Source organism: Anser anser (genome assembly GCF_964211835.1).
Source record: "Anser anser genome assembly, chromosome: 12".
Taxonomy (NCBI): Eukaryota; Metazoa; Chordata; class Aves; order Anseriformes; family Anatidae; genus Anser; species Anser anser.
Window position 1 is genome coordinate 12273676 of NC_139733.1, and position 18549 is coordinate 12292224.

At 39.7% G+C, this 18549-nt stretch overlaps 1 protein-coding gene across 1 annotated transcript; it reads right to left on the minus strand.

The window, feature by feature from the left end:
- Positions 1-1632: 1632 nt before the first annotated feature.
- Positions 1633-13439, minus strand: SEC61A1 (SEC61 translocon subunit alpha 1). Its single transcript, XM_083795392.1, has 12 exons — positions 13282-13439; positions 11540-11607; positions 10839-10904; positions 10657-10735; positions 9669-9800; positions 8771-8880; positions 8524-8677; positions 7920-8080; positions 7082-7279; positions 6491-6682; positions 4813-4889; positions 1633-3977 (listed from the first exon to the last, which is right to left on the minus strand). Exons 1-12 carry the CDS (start codon positions 13286-13288, stop codon positions 3791-3793), a joined length of 1431 nt encoding a protein of 476 aa, XP_083651518.1. The 5' UTR covers positions 13289-13439; the 3' UTR covers positions 1633-3790.
- Between the last annotated feature and the right edge of the window lie 5110 nt (positions 13440-18549).

The window sequence follows — 18549 nt, forward strand, 5'->3', positions numbered from 1 at the left end:
CTCGCTGCTGGCCGCGGTTCAAACCGTGACCTTTCCAGGCAGGAAGCAGGCGAAGGCTGGAGTTTCATGTCAGAAAGCTGGCAGAAGGAGCAGCGAGAGAGAAACCGAGACAGCAGGCCACCCGAGCCACATACCGAACCGAAGTTTCAGAAATGTCATCGGTCTCCCTCCCCGTCCACTTCTTCTGAAAGCCCCTTCTTTGTCGGGGAGAACACCCAGCAGCCAGCACGCATTTGGAAAGATGCGCACGAGCTGCGGGAATGACGCAGCAGCTCGGCCAGCACACAAGGATATGTGAGTTTTAGCACTGGGGGCAGCGAGGATGCAGCACTGATGTCACACAGTGTCAGTAACCAAGTAGCAGCTTTACAGAAACTTGTGTGAAGCTCCGCAAACTCAGAATAAAAAAAATCAAGGCAGCCTAAGGCTTGATATTCTTTGCTGCTAATGAAGAACAATTAGGAAAAACAGCTACTAAGCCACTCTGCTTCCTCCTTTACTGAAAGCTTCTTGCTAAAACTATTTCACACATGATCACAGGTATACAGTGTATGGACAGGGCTCTCCTTGGAAGAAATCTAGGGAATGCAGTCATGAAACCTTTCATAAAGTAAAGCAACAACCTTTACAGTTGCAGCCAAAAGGATTTAAAAAAAAAAATCCAACAACAAACAAAATAGTTGAGCTTGGTAAACAACAGGACCTTTTCCTGCCTCAAAACTACATGGACATAGGCCTTAGGAACAAGTGAACTGCTAAATAATCTAAAGTATATTTAAAGCTTCCTGAATAACGGGTGACAGAAATCAAGCACCCATCACTTACCTAGCAGCACAAGCTTTATGAGCTTTCACATGAAATCTGCTGTGAAGAACAAAAAGCTACACGAAGAATTTCACTTAAAACCCTACCAGCAGAAAGAGGATCTCAAACTTTGCCTTAGTGTTAGTATTTCAAACAGGTCTCTTGTGGATAACTCGTCACCTCTGCACTAACTTCACTTACTTCTGTGATCATAGATGTGATTACATAATATTCCTGCAGGTTATTAATGCAAATTTCATAGAAAAAAAGGGAGAAATCCATGTACTATTTAAAATGACTTCAAAAGTGACCAAAATCTTGGCTGCATTTCTGGCAAATGGTATTTAAATTAACTTAGGTATCTACTTCAGGAAGTTGTTGTGTTTCTTCGATTGTTTTTTAATACTAACTCCAACTTCAGTTCAAAAACTCGGGGCAAAACAATATTGGGCTATCAGCAGCCCTCGAGTTTTGTTGCAATTAATGCCCTAGTATTAATGTCATACAAAAAAAAAGACTGGTACTTTATGTGATACGAAAAAAGTTTGTTAAACTGATGTACCATTTTTTGCTCTCCTGCTATTTACTTGTGAAGCACTTTTTGAAATGTCTCTTCTGGAACAGGAAAGCCCAGAGGAATGGCTAAGGCCTTGTTATTCTGACAAGCTATTGTTAAGAGAAGATCTTGGAGCAAGTACAAACTTTATTTTACACTGACGCTCTAAACAGCTGTTTTGAGAGGGATCTCTTTCACAGTATTTTGGGCAGGTAACAGCATTCAACAATTACTAGAATTGTAACGGTATTCAAAACACTAAAAGCCAAGCATTAGCTCCAAAGATGTACTTTATTTCAGTATAAAGCAGATTGTTTAGGCATTATTTCTTTTTGTGAACATCCACTGTATGATCAGCAGGTCCTGCTTTGAGGACATAGCTGCTTGATAATAGACAAAGACTCCAGCACAAGACAACAAAAATACAGATGCGCAGAACAAGTGCTGCTTAGACACTCGAGCTGATGGTCTAAACTGCAACCAGTTCGAACAGATGATAGGACCAAAAATATAAGTACAGCTCCAGCCCAGCCAGAACTGCATACCCAGAAGTGGAGTCCTTTTTATTACAAATAAAAAAAATCACATTGGGCTTCCTGAAAAAAACAACAACAAAAAAAAAACAAATAAAAAGAACCACACCATACTCCTTCCCTCTCCCTTTAAAGTCACTTTTGAACTGTCCCTGACTTCACATCAAAATTGTGCTGTGGCATGCCAGTATTTTATAAAATACAGGAGAATTACAGAACGTAGTGTGAATTAATAATGAACAGTTGGTAGTAAGCATTTCACAGATATTTTTATCTCAATACTTCTGTTCCTTTTCCAATTGTGATCTTTTCCCCAGGACTTAACACCTATCCATAAAAGTGAATCTCATTCTGGATTTGCAGAATTCTCATGCATTTGGTATCTGAGCTCAGTGCATTAACAAGTGTTTCTGGATGTCATCTGTGCCCCTTGGGTACATAGCCGAGTCCCATCACTCTGAGCAGAAAAAGTAATTCATATACTGTCAGTCAGCACAACATGCAAAAATGCACAGAAGGCATGTTGATGCAGTGTTGAGAAACATTCCAACATTGTAACTTATTCTGGTTTCTGTGTTGTCCAATACTGATGGAGAAAAATTATATTTACAACACTCATACATGAATATTTCCATTTGGTCCTAGCCACCTAATTAGTATTAACAATCTAAAAAAATGGATAACTTAAGGATTATTCTGGTCCATTGAAGCCTTTTATAGCAAGTTCTCCATTTTGAAGGCATGATGCTGGAAAAGGAGTCCCAATACCTTCTGAAAAAGTATTTTTTTTATGCACCATTCAAGGCAATGAGATTATAAGATGGAAAAGCCTCCTACATGACTATAGAAAAAGGAGACAGGTATGAACATTCTTTCACACTCCTTGTATGATATGAGTGAGACTCAAAATTCACTAGATATGAGTAGTCAGATAATGTCCTGATTGCTACGAGACCAGATTTTTTTTTTTTTTAAATCAATGAAAACTACCTTTAGCAAAGGGTACAAGCAGATACGCATCTAATCAGCCATAACATCCATTTCTTTCAGCTAGCATCAGAACTAGGACTACAGTTAATGGCAAGGAGAACTAATTAAAAGGTTTTTACAAAGCTGCCGGTATTACCAAGTTTCAGAAGGTGCAACTCCTAGGCACAGACTCTGGCAGAATCTCAATTGACCTGAGTTTTCTGCTTATGGAGGGGGGGTGATGGGAAAGATGACATTCCTATCTCTTACCAAAACTTGACAACAATCTCAAGCCAGTATTCAACATCTGTCAAGGTCTAGCTCAGTAATTACGAGACAAGACATTTGGAATTAGAGATAATGTTTAGTGAAAAGAAATGACTGCCTCCCAAATCTGCCATATTTGAACAAAAAAGACCCCACAAAACTGAACATATTAAACACTGTTTGTGCTTACAACCATAATTATGGAACTCAAGCATTAGGGGGAGAGATTTCTCACCACTACTGCAAAGGAGCTACAAAAACATGTTTAATGGGGGAAAAAAAATGCCTTCCAAACATTCAACCCTCCCCACAATTATTTATTAAAACCTGCAAAGGCTTCAGGTATACTAATTTTCAAAGGGGATGAAAAAATTCAAGAGTCACTGAACTAAATCCAATTCAGAAAGCTGATTCTCTTAACACATAATTAAAAAACAATTTTCTTAAAAAAAATTTTTTTGCACATTTTCCCCCAGCAATCTATAAAATGCAAACAGTATGCTAGAAAAGTTTGAACATAAGGGAATGCGCTTTGGAAACATTATTAAAATATGTGTTCCTATAGAATGACATTATCAACTTTACATTACTTCTTTGCATCTGATTGAACACTTTTGAGAGTGTTTATCCCCTCTTTCCTTGGGTCCATGAGAAGCTAGGTTTAGAAAAGAAGAGCTCCCATACTGCCAACTTCACTCTGTTCCTTTACAAAAATTTCAAAGTACTGATAAATGATAGTGACAGCGAGCAAGATTCCAGTTCCAGACCCAATTGCCCCAAGGAAGTCTGCCAACACAGAGAGGGCGCCAATACAGAGACCACCAAATGCAGCAGCTGTAGGGATGTACCTGTAAAACAAGGTGGGAATAGAAAAGGTACCCTTAGAGCTTGCTCAGGATATTTCAAATGTAATAGTTTCCATATACTGCTAATCCTATGGGAGGTATCTAAATCAGAGGCTAGTTTTTCCCATAGAAAACCAATCCCACAGAGAAATGACTGCATAGATAATCTAAATCAGGTGCTTAAAAAAAAGACAAATTAAATGAATGGAAAAAAAACAATGGCAGGATATTCTTTACTGTTATAGGTCCACCAATCCAAGATAAGGCACATGCAATAGCATAACAGGAAAATTCAACCTGACTGGAAGGGAAAAACATGCTAAGCTAAGACAAGAAAGTATTCCAATCTACCATGTAATTAAGCATAAATTTATGGCTACTAGATCTTCAAGTCACTTGCAGATGACTGAAACATGAAGTTGCAATAACATTTGTGTAACATGAAGGGTGCACAGGTTCCACCCTGTAATCAGAAAAGCTAGGGATCAACCGCTGCCTACTTTTACACCTACTGCATTTAAGTAGCTATTAATTTGAGAAACGATTACTTTGAAAACAGTACCCTTAAGACACATTAACAATTACATTAAAAATACCATTCATCAGTTTGAAGCAGTAAAGTATAGACAAACTGTCACTATTCAGGCATAGTTTCTAACTGCAAGGCTGTGTTGTGCAAATCCAGCTATTAATGAGGCTGCATTCTGTGTCTCATGCATGCAACAAAGCTTCAGGAATAGCCATGCTCTGGAGTCCAGAAAACGGAACTCAAAGCAAAATTTGCAGTGTGCTTTCCTGTAACACTCTGCATAAATAACCAATGAAATGCGTAGCTTACCTGTTTAGTTCATGTACCATTGAAGTTTCTCTGTGGCCTCGCATTACCATTTGTTGTTCTTTCAATTGTTTGGCAACCTGTATTGAATCAAGGAACAGAGCGAGTTATTTTAGTGCCATTTGCCAAGGTCACAGAACCTAATACTATGAGAAAACAGAAGCAAGACATTTCAAGTAAACAGTGTTTTTGTTGTTGTTTTACTGTATATTGTTCATGTGATTTAAAAATATCCAGTATTTTAGCTTTGGATAGACTGCAGTCACAGGCACTTCTCTACGATGTCAATTATGCAAAGTTTTTTGGATAATTCAAGTCCTGTTGAAAATAGGAAAATGCAGAAATCGGTAGGCTATCCTACATGTAATTCAGTTCATGTTTTGCTACCTACCATCTCCTACTTAGGGTTTAGTGGACATCAGTAAGAACATCCCATGAAGTGTCCATTCTTACAGTTCAGTTTCCCACAATCAGTTGAGCTAACTAGTTATTTGTGGGACCATATTAGAAATGAAGTGACTGAGAAAGAATCCCTTCTTGGCACATTAATCTTTAAATGGACTTCTGCAATTGTATGGTATTACAATAGAGCCCTGCAAACATCTACCAACAACTGAGGGGAACTGGAACTCTAGCAGAGGAAGTTGCCTGTCACTCGGTCAAACGTACTGGGAAAACACTTTCTGATCATTAAGCTACCAGTTTTCCACTATATTGTGAACTTTTAAGTAGTGATTTATCTATTTTCATTTTTGACCTTGTTTATAACTTTTCTCCAGTATCCAGAAAGTATACTGAAGTGTTACAAGCTGCATGTTGGTTTAAACTGAAAGAAAATCTAGCTATACTTAGCTGTGAGTGCCTCCCTGCACCTCTGATAACAAGCAGCTGGATGCAAGGCTGAGAGAGTGCTTGTGCTGCTAACAGTAACTATTCAACTATCACGTATTTATTAAAGAACAGATTAAACCATTCTATCTGGCTGTCAAACTTGATTTCCTACCCCAAACCACGTAATACAAGCACACCACGATGACAACTATTTCCCATCTTGTTTTCCAATTTCAATTTCAGAATGATATAGTTGCTGGGTATCGAATATCTTGTAGCAAATGGAAATTTAAAAAGCTAGTCACAGGTACATTACTACACTGCACTACATTGTCTGTTATCAGGTCTCTCTAGTTAAAAAGAACAGCTTGTAGTTAACCTTCCCCAATACGAACGAAAAACTTTTTATGCCAGACAGGAACTTGCAGGTAAAACTTAAATATCCGTAAGTGGCAGCTGCCTTGCACACAGCGTAGCTGTCATTTGGCACTAAAGAGTTTTCAGTGTGTGTGTTACCTGGCCTCCCCTCGCACTGATCAGATTCACGTAGCAATGTCAGAAGTTTCCTAATGACAATAAAAGCAACTATTTGTCTATTGTTGTTGTTGCTTTTGAAAAAAAGTCAACAAAGAAAACAGGGCAAAAAATACCTGCATTCTACCTTTATCCTCCCCACTTAAAAAAAAGCCCTTTGTGATCCAGAATCAAAATCACTATATACATAAATGACAAATATTACTCAGGTGATTACCAGCCTAACAGCTATTTCAGGAGAAAGTCAGCATTTATATTAAAACAGCCCCTCTGTTTTCATCATGTAAGCTTACATCATTCGTCATTTTAAACTTACATCTTTGGCAGAGGAGCCAGAGACTTCGATCCATGTTTTAGAGAAGAAAGCACAGGAGCCCAACATAAATACAATATAAACAACTGCATGGACGGGGTCTTCTAACACTGAAGAAAAGGACTCTGGAGGTGACAAATAATAACAAAGTCCACCAACAGGATACGCACGAGCAGGGCCGCCAGATGACGTGTCCTAGAAGAAGGAAGCAAGCAGTCAACTATTTTCTCACTATTTCTTAGCCATAAAGCTAAGACTGGAGTTATATATCACCTTTATGTCACTGTATATCACTGTCTTTACAGCAGCACACAAAGATAAAACTTTACTATCATAAGCAGTTTCTAATGTGGAAACAGAAAACAATAAGGAACAGTAAAAATACCCGCCCTAGTTAAATGGGGACTTAACATCTACACTCATCACAGCAAGTCTCATACTCCACCAGTTAAAACAAATTACTAATCTAGGAGTTTCAGTGTACATGACCACCTGTAGAAATGTGCCTTTGTGTTTACAGAGACCATCTCTTCAATTACACGTTAACAGCACTCTTACAGAGCTGTATGCAAGATTAAAAGGAATAATACTCACAGACCAAGTGCCCAGCAGGCTAACCAGTAAGTTGCCACTGAAGCGTGCAGAAAGCATCTGGGAGATGACGTACAAGTTTGACACCAGAGCAGACTGAAGAATAATGGGAATGTTGGAAGTATAGAACAACTTGATAGGGTAGGTGTTGTACTGGCCACGGTAACGAGCAGATTTGATAGGAAGATCCACTCTGAAGCCCTGGAAAGTTTCCAAAGGAAAGTCCCACATTATACCTTGATGACATGAACCTATTCCGCGGGTGATGAATTGCAAGTGCAAAGCTTTGACAGCAACAGAAAACAACATGCAGTTAATTTTTGCAAGTACACATAGTCTATCCACAGGACTATCTGTGAAAATATTTTTACAAGGGGCCTGAAAGCCTGCAGGATTGTCTAAATTCATGCAAGATATGAAACACTTTGATGTCAGAAGAGATCTAAAGTTGCAAGAAGACTGAACATTGTGTCCAGTAAAAAAAAAAACATAAAACTACTCAAAACTTCTGATGTTCTCCAGTAGCTCCCTGCAACAAACAAGTAAGTTATACGCAGACTTAAAGACTTCAAAGTATTTTCCAGCAAAAAGCAACAGCACTTTTGTTAGGCTACATTACACACACACATTTACCACCCTCCCCAGCAGCTCTCGAATCTTCTGAATGACTACAGTAATCATAGAAACTGATTAAAATAAGCTACTATTAAATAAACATGTAGATGCTGCAGGCATAAAAATGAATCTTCTGAAAGTGAAAATATAACTTCTTGTAAGAAGCAGCAGATTACAGACCTTTTTCCATAAAAATAGTTTTACAGTCCTCTTTATTCCAACTGACCTGGAAGTAAATTACAATAGCAAACACAAAGATGGTGGCGATCAGATTCATAAGGTTGGGGAGATTCTGACGGTAAAAGGCCTCGCGGAGAGCTCTGACTTTGTCTGTACGAGTAGCCAGAAGATGGAACAGAGCAATGATGGCACCCTCAAATTCCATGCCTTGGAAAGAAAAAGAAATAAGTCAAGTTAAGCATGCTTGGTTTATCTCCAGACTTCAGTGCTTTGTCCCATTAGGCATCCTTCCAAAATACAGGATTCATACGGGGATTTCCCCAAGCTTTTTCACCTTGAGGACACAGTTTTGCAACTGTCATTCTTCACATCAGTTGTATTCTTTCCAAGAATTTTTGGAAATCCCCCGGTAGCAGCCTGGAAGCTAATCGCTATCCAAAGACCAAATGGGGTAACTTTACAGCTCTCTAAAAGCATTGACACTTATGAAGTTCTTTCAAAAAAAGTTTTTTTTTTTGTTTCAAAGAAAGTTTTTTTTCACTGTACTATTTTTAGAAGACTAGAGGGGGCAGGTAACTTGGTTTATTATGTTTTATATAATAAAATAATTAAACTCTAATGCAAATAAAGAAAAGACTATGCCATATTACCTCGTCCTGTGTTCACTGTGGTGGGGCTGAATGCCTTCCATACAATAGTCTCACAGATATTGGTAGCAATGAAGAGGGAGATGCCAGAACCGAGACCATATCCTTTCTGCAGGAGCTCATCCAAGAGCAGAACTATCAATCCAGCAACAAAAAGCTACAGTAAAAAAAACCAACAAACCAGCATTACTCACATTCCCTTTTTGTTTGTTAAAAAAATAAGAACTAGAGGAAGAGGACTAGAAATTACCTGAATTGTGATAAGCAAGCAGATACCAGCACCCATCTCAGACGGGTCTCCATACATTCCAGTCATTACATAGACAATAGACTGACCGATGGTAATGATCATTCCAAACACTGCAGAACACAAAAAAGAAAGTACGTGTTTGTCCTGGAGATTTATGTCCCTGGGCAACTAGAGAAATATAAAATCAATTCTTAGTAGTGGAAGTTGGGAAAGAATACATAAGTCACGGGACACTTAAATTCAAGGGCAAATTAAGTTTCTTGTCTGAAATCTAAATATCTGAAAATACAAATATGCAAAGAGTTCAGAAGCAAATACATTTAGAAGCAAGTATTTTAGGTTGCTGAAGGTGGCTTTAGATATCGAGAACTCTGAGAACGTTAAGACATTACTGTAGCTATGTATGATTCTTTTTTCCTGTACACAGCTCGGTAGGAGATGTGGTGCCACACAAAATAGCTAGAGTGTTTATCTAAATGCCATCTATCTCTTACTGCTAAAGAAGAGCCATGCTTGAAACTGCAAGGTAACAACAACTACAACTAGCATCTTAACCTAAAAAAGTTAGGTATCTATTAATGTTGACCAACACGATTCAAAGTTTAGGTCCACACAGTCCATATATTGTTTAGTTTACCCGATGAGATTACAGTACCAATGTCAGTTGCACGGATACATTTCCTTTACAAACTTATTTGAGGCTTAACAGCTAGCGAGCCGAACAGCAGCCAGTAAGAGACTGCTGAAATAAAGAAATCGGTAGCATAATGTGAACACACAGCATGACAGCAGCCCATACATCTGACTCCAACGCTCACCACAGGGTAGGTTTGCAGTACCTGTTGTTAGGGTTAGACTCTCTAAAACATTCTGCCTTGGCCTACCAGCTGTTACTTACATTTCTGTGCTCCGTTGAAGAGAGCTCTGTCCTTTGGAGTGTCACCAACTTCAATTATCTTGGCACCTGCCAAGAGCTGCATGATGAGCCCAGAAGTGACAATAGGTGAAATGCCCAGCTCCATCAACGTACCTGCCAGACACAGGAAGCACAATGAACTTCAGAGATGCCTGGAGATGGTGCACCCCAATATTTCCTGTAAAGTTTGACTTTCCACCCCTTTGCATCATGATGGAGATAATATAGAACTCCAAATCTCCATAAATATAAGCAGTTTCAATGATACCAGAACCAGGTTAAATGTCAGACTGGTAAGTAATGCAGTCCTTCTCAGTACCTTAAGATCTATATTCACTCAAAAAGACTTGTGCTGTCAGGAGCAGCTTTCCTGTATATAGGAGAAGGTAGGAATTTGTTTTCAGTCTTTGACAATCCGTCACTTTATTATTTATAACTTTAAACACAAAAGATTTTTTTTCCAGGAGTGCTCCTAGTTACATACTTGTACACCCATTTCATTATGATGCTTAATTAACACCTACATTAAAAGGCCTCTACAATAAACTGAAGTGATAAGAATTTTAATCTTCTGTGAGGCAGACCCAAAGATGTCACCCAGAAAACCACAACACAAGCAAATACAGTTTGAAATATGATTCAAAAAGCTGGGAAGATACATGGAACACATTACCAGCAGCAACGCAGGTAATTAGGAACTGTCCCTCTGCTAATCCCTTCTCCCCACAAAATGGTCCTTAGTTTTCGCACTTAATAGATTGCATATAGCCAGCCATAAACCCATTTTGTGGAAAGGCACAACTTTGTGCAATGCCACAGTGATTTATAATCTTGTATAATAATACACAGAATAACTTTTTCCTCTTTGTTCCATTTTTCATCTTCATTAAAACAGACCACAAATTAAGAAAAAGTCCAAAAACATTTTGGTTTGCGTTACAAAAATGCCCTCCAGAAAGACTGGCCGTACCTCTATTGGAAGCCAAAATCACTCTCATCCAGTAGAAGGGATCTGCTGAGTCTGATGACATGATGCCAAACAAAGGAATCTGAATAACCAGCCAACAGAAGAAAATAGGATTAAATTAGAGACTTCATAACATCCATTAAACATTTCGGCTCTTTTTTTAAAAACAGTGGAAAGAAGCATACCTGACAGCATACTAAGAAGATGAAGAGTGTGATAGCTGTCCATAGTACCTTTTCCTTAAATTGAATCTAAAGGAAAAAAAAGAAAAAACCAAAGATGATAAAGCTGTTGATATAACAAGATCTAGTCGATCAGTAAACTTTCATACCAATATACTCAGGTGCATTTGATTTTCTTGTGAAGGGACAAAGTATAGGACATTCTGAACAAAATAACTCATTCTTCATCCCTTTAATGCTACAGAGAGCCAAAGCTTCACTAAAGCTTTAATCCAAAGAAACAAGCTTATACAAATGAAAGGTAATTCTAGTACTTCCAGAGAAACAAGTCTTACATTTTCACAAGAAAGAGCTTCTAGTGAGGGGCTGGGGTGGGGAACACAACAATATAGAGAAACTTATCCTATCAAATAATCTTAGATTAGAACTTAAGAAGTACAGATTTTCAGGTTGTTATTTTAAGTGACTTTAGTTTACACTCCAATACACACTGCTTTCAACATCTCACTGCTATGACAAAACCAAATCTGTGCAAAAGCATCCATGGTACAGGATGACAAGCACAAGCACTCCACTAAGAGTAACTGTGCCTACACAATTGCCATTCTTCCTACAGGTAAAGAAAAAAAAAAAAAGGCAAACTAAGCTGTAAACATTTTATATTACACAAATATAAACCTATAAATAAAATGTTACCAACTTACCTTCCGTTCTGGCTTTTGGATTTCAGGGAGGATAACACAGAAGGGCTTGATTACTTCCAGAAATTTTACTGTAAAGAAATTAGTTAAAAGACAAAATAAATACACACAGAAAAGAACGGAAAAAAGCTCAAATAAAATTGAATTTGGATTTTTTACGTGTTAAAACTTGCACTTAAGGACAAAGCTTTTTTTTTTTAAAATGATCTCTTTATATGTATACCTTACTAACTGTACCTCTGTATAGGTACAATATGGATTGGAAACAGGAGAAAAAAAGTTTTCTCCTTTTGTTGAGTAGGCTGACATGACAGCACGTTAAACCTGCTACCGTTTCACACAAGTTTATCAATAGCCTTGAACTTTCATTTCATACTAGCTTCTCAACTACCCTGGTATTTGAGAAATACAATACCCTAGATAGTTACAAGTCAGGGGTTACTTTTGGGACATACAGCTGAAGAATTCCCACATACTGTTCATGTGCAACAGTTCAAGTTACTTTCCAGAAGTTCTCAATGCACTGACCTCCTAGTTAAAAGGACGTATTCCTATATCAGAAGAGTCAAAGCTGTCTGCCTCAGTCTTAGAAAAAAAACAAAAACACAGAAGAACAGTATGTGCAATGTCACAAATTCACCTACAAGCAATCAGATCTGATTTGGAACACAGTTAATGCTAAGCTTCTCAAGACAAACCTAAGACTGCACATACATTTTGGACTGAATTGAAATGCTTAAGACAATGCAGAAGAACTGGAACTACCAATAACCTTCTAACTCTTTGTGGAAGGCAAGTTTAGTATTTCTTAATTCAAAGCATTACTGGCCTGAAAAACGTACACTAGATTGTGGTTTTAAACCTTAACCGTGCTGTGAGCCTCTCCTACACCTCAGATAATATTCAGATTGCCTAAAATGCTTTTCAAGAGGTTAGCATGTTCCTCCTCATGGTAGGAAACCTGCAAAGACTTTCATAGAATGGCCTGGGTTGGAAGGGACCTCAAAGATCACCCAGTTCCAACCCCCCGCCATACGCAGGACACCTCCCACTACAGCAGGCTGCCCAGGGCCTCATCCAGCCTGGTCTTGAACACCTCCAAGAATGGGGCATCCACAACCTCTTGAGCAACCTGTTCCAGTGCCTCACTCCTGAGTGAAGAATTTCCTCCTATCTGTAATCTAAACCTCCCCTTTTTTTAGTTTAAAACCATTCTCCCGCATCATGTCATTATCCAATTGAGCAAGGGTCGCTCTCCATCTTTTTTATGAGCCCCCTTCAGGTACTGAAAGGCCCCAACGAGGTCCCCCTGGAGCCTTCCCTTCTATCGGCTGAACAGCCCCAGATCTCTCAGCCTTTCTTCGTAGGAGAGGTGAAGAAATTAATTCACTGGGGTTACTTCCAGACTGCATACTGACAACAGCACCGCTCCTTGGCCGCAGCACTAGGACCAGCCCCCCACCTGACAGCCCATCCCTGCCTCTCTGGGCCGGCCACAGCCCGGGCTGGGCAGCACGGGGCATTCCGTAGGACGAGAAAAACGGGATTTCCCCCTGAGAGGAAAACAGCCAAGCCAGAGGGAGGGCACCCCCCGAGAGGGGCAAAGAGGCCTGGCCTTGGGCTCAGCGGCCCGGGGGCTGGCGGGGGCAGAGCTGCGCCCCCTCATCCCTCAGCCCCCACCCCCCGAGCCCCCACCCCCTCATCCCTCAGCCCCCATCCCCTCAGCCCCCACCCCCGGCACTCACTGCCCATGGCGGCCCCGGACGGCAGCGAGGAGCGCGGCGGCGGCGGCCCGGCAGGGACACGTCAGGACTGAGCCCGGCCGCCCCCTGCCCCTTCCGCTTCCTGCCACGCGCCGCGTCCCACGGCGCCGCCGCACACCCTGCGGCGAGCAGACTACAAGTCCCAGCGTGCACCGCTCACGGGGGGAAGCACGCCCGCCAGCCAACGCGGGTGCTTATTGGGTCCTTTCAAGCCAACGCAACCAATCGGGTGGCGGAGGGCCGGCGCGCGGCTGGATGGGAGTTGTAGTCTCGCGTCTGCCGGCCGCCATCTTAATGAGGCGTGAGAGTGGCACATAGGAGGCGAGGCGTTGGGGTCGTAGGTCGCGTTGAAGAGGGCATGTTTCAGCAGCCAGGAGTCCTGGCTTTGGTTTCAGAGATTCCAAGAGATAAATAAATACACGAATAAACTCTTTTCATGCATTCTGTACTTTTACATATTTAGAAAATAATTTTTTAGACCTTTTCCTGCATTAAGAAACTCCCCACACACCCCCGTACAAAATGGCAGCCAGTGGTGTCACACAGTTGCTGGGTGGATGAGGTTGGATTTAACACAGCCAGGCCAACCTGGGCCTCTAATAAGATATAAAAACACTGGCAAAAATGTGCAACACCACACAATGTGTCCAAGAAGTCCTGGCACATTAGCACACCTTTATGCCACGCAGGAGTGCCAACAAGTGAAAAGCTGGTTTTAACACACCAGTTTCCAATCAATGAGAAAGCAATTGTTTTTGCTGTTAATGGCTGGACTCTGTCAGCTTAGAGGTCTTTTCCAACCTAAATGATTGTATGATTCTATGTAGAGTTGATTTAATGAGATCTTTATGGCTTACTACAGGGGCACTGAGTTGATTCGCCAAAGTCTGCTGGAAGAGAAGGAAGAATTAGCAGTAATTTTGTGGAAGTCTAAGCAAGGAATCAGCAAGAGGGATCCAGTGCACTGATGGTAGAAGCAAGCAGTGAAATGCCAGAATTTTGCCGAATTTATTAAAATAAGGGTATTTATTAAAATAAGGGTAACTTGTGAGAGGTGCTGATAGCATCACCGTGCCACATCACTGTTACATTAGAAAGGATAACATGGCTTTTTCCTTATCTAAACAGCTCATCTGCTTTTAGCCATTTAGAAGTCAGGTGTCTGGGTAGTTGTCTTGGCTCCATGCTCAACAGAGATGCTGATGAGCACTTTTGGAGAAATGTTTACTCCACTTATCTTACACATCTGTATAAGATGTCTTCTCAAAGGTGTTATCTCTGAATCAAGCTTGGGCATTTTTGAAAGACTCTGAGGGGAAGCTTGTCAGTCTACTGCTTCTATTGTAATTGCTCTTTTGACAAATAGATAATGTCAGACTCTAGGGTCTCAGTCTATTTCCCCTCCACGGTGTTAAGTCTGTACTTAAAAATTGGCTTCTTAGGATACAAGGTCACACCTCTTCTTTATGCCTTTTTTTTTTTTTAATCTGTAACATTAAAATAGTAGTTTTTTTTTTTTTTTAAATGTGATTATTTGCATGGGCCATCAGTCAGGCATCTGGATTTCCTGTCATTTTTAAAAATAATTTTAGTCAATAATGTAATTTGGTTTGCTACTGTAAGAAAATAAACCTTGTAATTAGATATAGAATTGTCTACTTGAACGTGGAAGCTGAAAACTCAGTAGTTTTTGCTTACCTCTCCGTATTTTGTCCATTCTGGATCTGAACAACTTCACACTGGGGATATGAGGATACAGTCCTACAGCTGAAATTGGCCACTGCAGTTCAATTCTGGGTATAATAGTTTATGGAAAGTAGTTTTCTTAGAAATCTACGGTGAAAAGCCCCCTTTTTTGCCAACTGAAGCAAAACCAAATAACAACAAAAAATGTATAGAGAGAACATAAGGTCAGCTTCTTTGTATAATCAGCTGTCATTCTGCAGAACAGAAGAACCAAAGAAACTGAAGATGCAGTTGTTGCAGAATGATTACTGTGATGCCATGTGGGACACTGGGTCAAATTTCAGCTTGATATGACTTTGACAGTCTATCTTGGTAACTATTTTGGCAGCCAATCACAGACTGAGTGACAAAATTTAAATCTGGTACACTAGGGTTGATTTTTACACTTTTGGAAATGCACCTACTACTACAGAGGGCTCAGTTTAGAATTGCGCCAGCTGGCACAATTGGAACGAGGAGGAGGAGGATGGCATATAATTAATAAATAGCTCTTCAGAGAACAGCAGTATATGAGGAGCAGACGTAGATATTAAACAGTTTGTTCTTTTCATGCTTTGCAATTCCTTTTTGAACCAAATCAGTCGCTCTTATATAACCAAGCTAATCCTGCTTTGGAAATAGTGTGATTTAGGACCATTAAAAATATTAATATTCACTTACTGGCTTTGAAGTTTGTTAGTCAGTGTGTGCTACTGTTTCACACAGTGCAAATCTTCAGCATTTACTGCAAAATTATATATCTCAATATATCTCTATTGCATTAGTACAAAATTGACATTTAATTACTGCTTTTGAAATCAGTGTGCACTCTGTGCTGACTGACTATGGACGCTGGACCCAATCACGCTGAATTGTACCCTGATGCAAACAACAAAGACTACATGATTGCTTCAATAGCCAGAGGTAAAAAGCAGAAAATAGGTGTGGAAAGTAGAAATAAGGAAAGAAGCATAGATGAATTTTCCACTGCCTCCAAAGAGTTCCTTTTAGTTCTAGCAACATTGCTCACAGAAACTGGCCACAAACTCTATTTGAAGAGATCCAATTTTTTGTATCTGTGACATGCTCGCCCTCTGTTCCCACGTCAGTACTTGTTATCAATGTGACAAAGCTTGCATGTTACATTGAATATGCTTTTTATTTTTTATTTATTTTTTTAACCCAGCAAACTAAAAGAGACACTCTCTATCTGTTGTTACACCAGGTTTCAGAATGTCTGTGAGCTGAGATCACTAGAGGGCAATCAAATCTATTTGTTCGTGTGTGTTTATGTGTATATATGCATACACACACACGTATATGGACGTGCACCTTACAAAATACGGCTAGTTAACATCCGTAGCATTGGTCTGCAACAGGGATCCTGTGGTAATAGTAGAGCTTTGTGCAAGGGTCTGTTTAACAGCCATATACATATGCAGTCCCTGATTTTTGATGTACAAATGCTGCCAGTAGTAGTCTATTTAACCACAAGGTGGAAGAACTGCTTTACTTATGATGCCACCTCAGCTTGCATGAAGTACGCACAACTCCGTAGGCAAGTTTTGTTATCATTATTTAATAGATACATTACAGGTTGCAGAGGCTGAAGCATGCATGAAACAATTCAGGTCATACGTGGCATTCGTGGTCTGAGTGGCAGGTGAGTGTGGACATAAGGGAGACCTTCAGGGAACCATGAGCAGACAACACTTCTAAAACAAATTGTTTACTATCCTACTAACTGAAAGGAGAGTTAATTGCTTGCTCCTTTAAGGCCAACTGCCAAACTCCATTCATTTCAACAGAACAGTTTCCCGTGGAGTCTTCACTCAGCAGATTTTTTTCCCAAGCTTGCTTGTGAAGCAGCATGCCAAAAGGTGGACAGGAATCTTCTTTGGTTGGATGCTGAGAGCCACTTTTCTGGTTGAAGAATAGTGGAATAATATTTTCTTACACAAATTTGAGCTTGCACTTTGTTACAGGGCAATGGAGGATGCTGTGCGAAGAGATCTTTCTGCCTAGCTGAAGCAAAGAAATTAGTAAACTTATTTTTTTTCTATCCAGTAAAACCTCTGCTTCCTTAAAAAAAGGCTATAAAAATGTAAACTCCTTCTAGCCGAGCTGATTTCCAGTTAAACAAATGCATTCTAAAAGATAAAACCTGCATTTCTATAAGGGATGAAATTCAGATTCTCTCCTGAATGTAGAAAGATAAGAAATGCAAAATCTGATCCTATCCTGAAGATCATAGAATTGTGGTTATTAGAAAAAAAAAAAATCCAATTTAGATATCAAAAATATGATACCCAAACCACTGTTTAAATAGAGTTGCCCTAGATACATCAAAAGAAGTACAAGTATACTTCCCTTTCAGGCATAAGTCCAATATCACAATGCACAAAATAATTTCCAACATCATTATCAGGACATGAGAGGTTAACTTGCATGTCTTTGCACTCCTTTTCTTGAAATGTTTTGAATCCTGAACTCCTGTTATGACTCACAACCTTATTTCTCCAATTTGTTCACCCAGGCACTTTTAGAACATCACTTTACTCCCTGCATTTATGGCAACACTTAATCAGGTATCTAAAATACTTTATAATACTGGAATTTAAGTCACCTGCGCTCCTAGCTAGCAGTATTACAGCCATGCTTTCCCAATAACCAGGACCCTGATTTCTGGCTGTGGCAAGCCAGACCTTCTATATAACATGCACTTTGTGTAGTACAAAAAAACAATGGCTAAACCCTGATCTTGTCAAAGAACAATAACAAAACTTCAGTGGGACAAGTATTTCGTCCCATCTCCAAGTGAAGCCTCTATATTTCAAGTAGAAACAAAACATAACATGCAGCTTTGTAGTGATAGCAGTGCTATTAATTCAGAAAAAGTTCTGTAATAGAGCTACTGTCTGTTTGCTAAAACATGCCACGAAGGAATCAAATTATGATAAATTATGCTAAAAATGTGCAGATCAGCAAACAAGGTCAGGCAGATTCTTGCCACTGTCAGTACACGCCGCAAGGGCAGTTTACACATATGTGAGAAGCAGTTTAACATCCTTACTGAGGGATGTGACACTAGGACATGCATTGGGACTGCTGGCCATAGAACTCCAGACTGGACGGATAGTGGCTGGTTCTCCACTGACAGCCTCCAAACTGTGCCAGTTGATGGTGAACCACAAGGTGGATATTTCAGCAAGATTGGAAGGCCCGCAGCATAGTACAAACACAATTATTTCAATGAGCTACTTCGTACAAGGTTAAAGTCTCTTTTTAACATCTACGTGCTTCCCACATCTTCTCTTCCTGTCTTTTCTAAGGTTTTTGAAGTCTCCACCATATTTTTTAATGTTTAAAAAAAAACACACACACACAGAGTACGGTTATTTTTCATGTTCGACTGGTTTTACTGTGGCTTCTCTAACTGGATTCTGTAAAAATTATAATACAGCTAATCACCCCAAACATGTTCATATTTCTAGGGATTAAGAATGAGCTTTCATTTTTGTGATC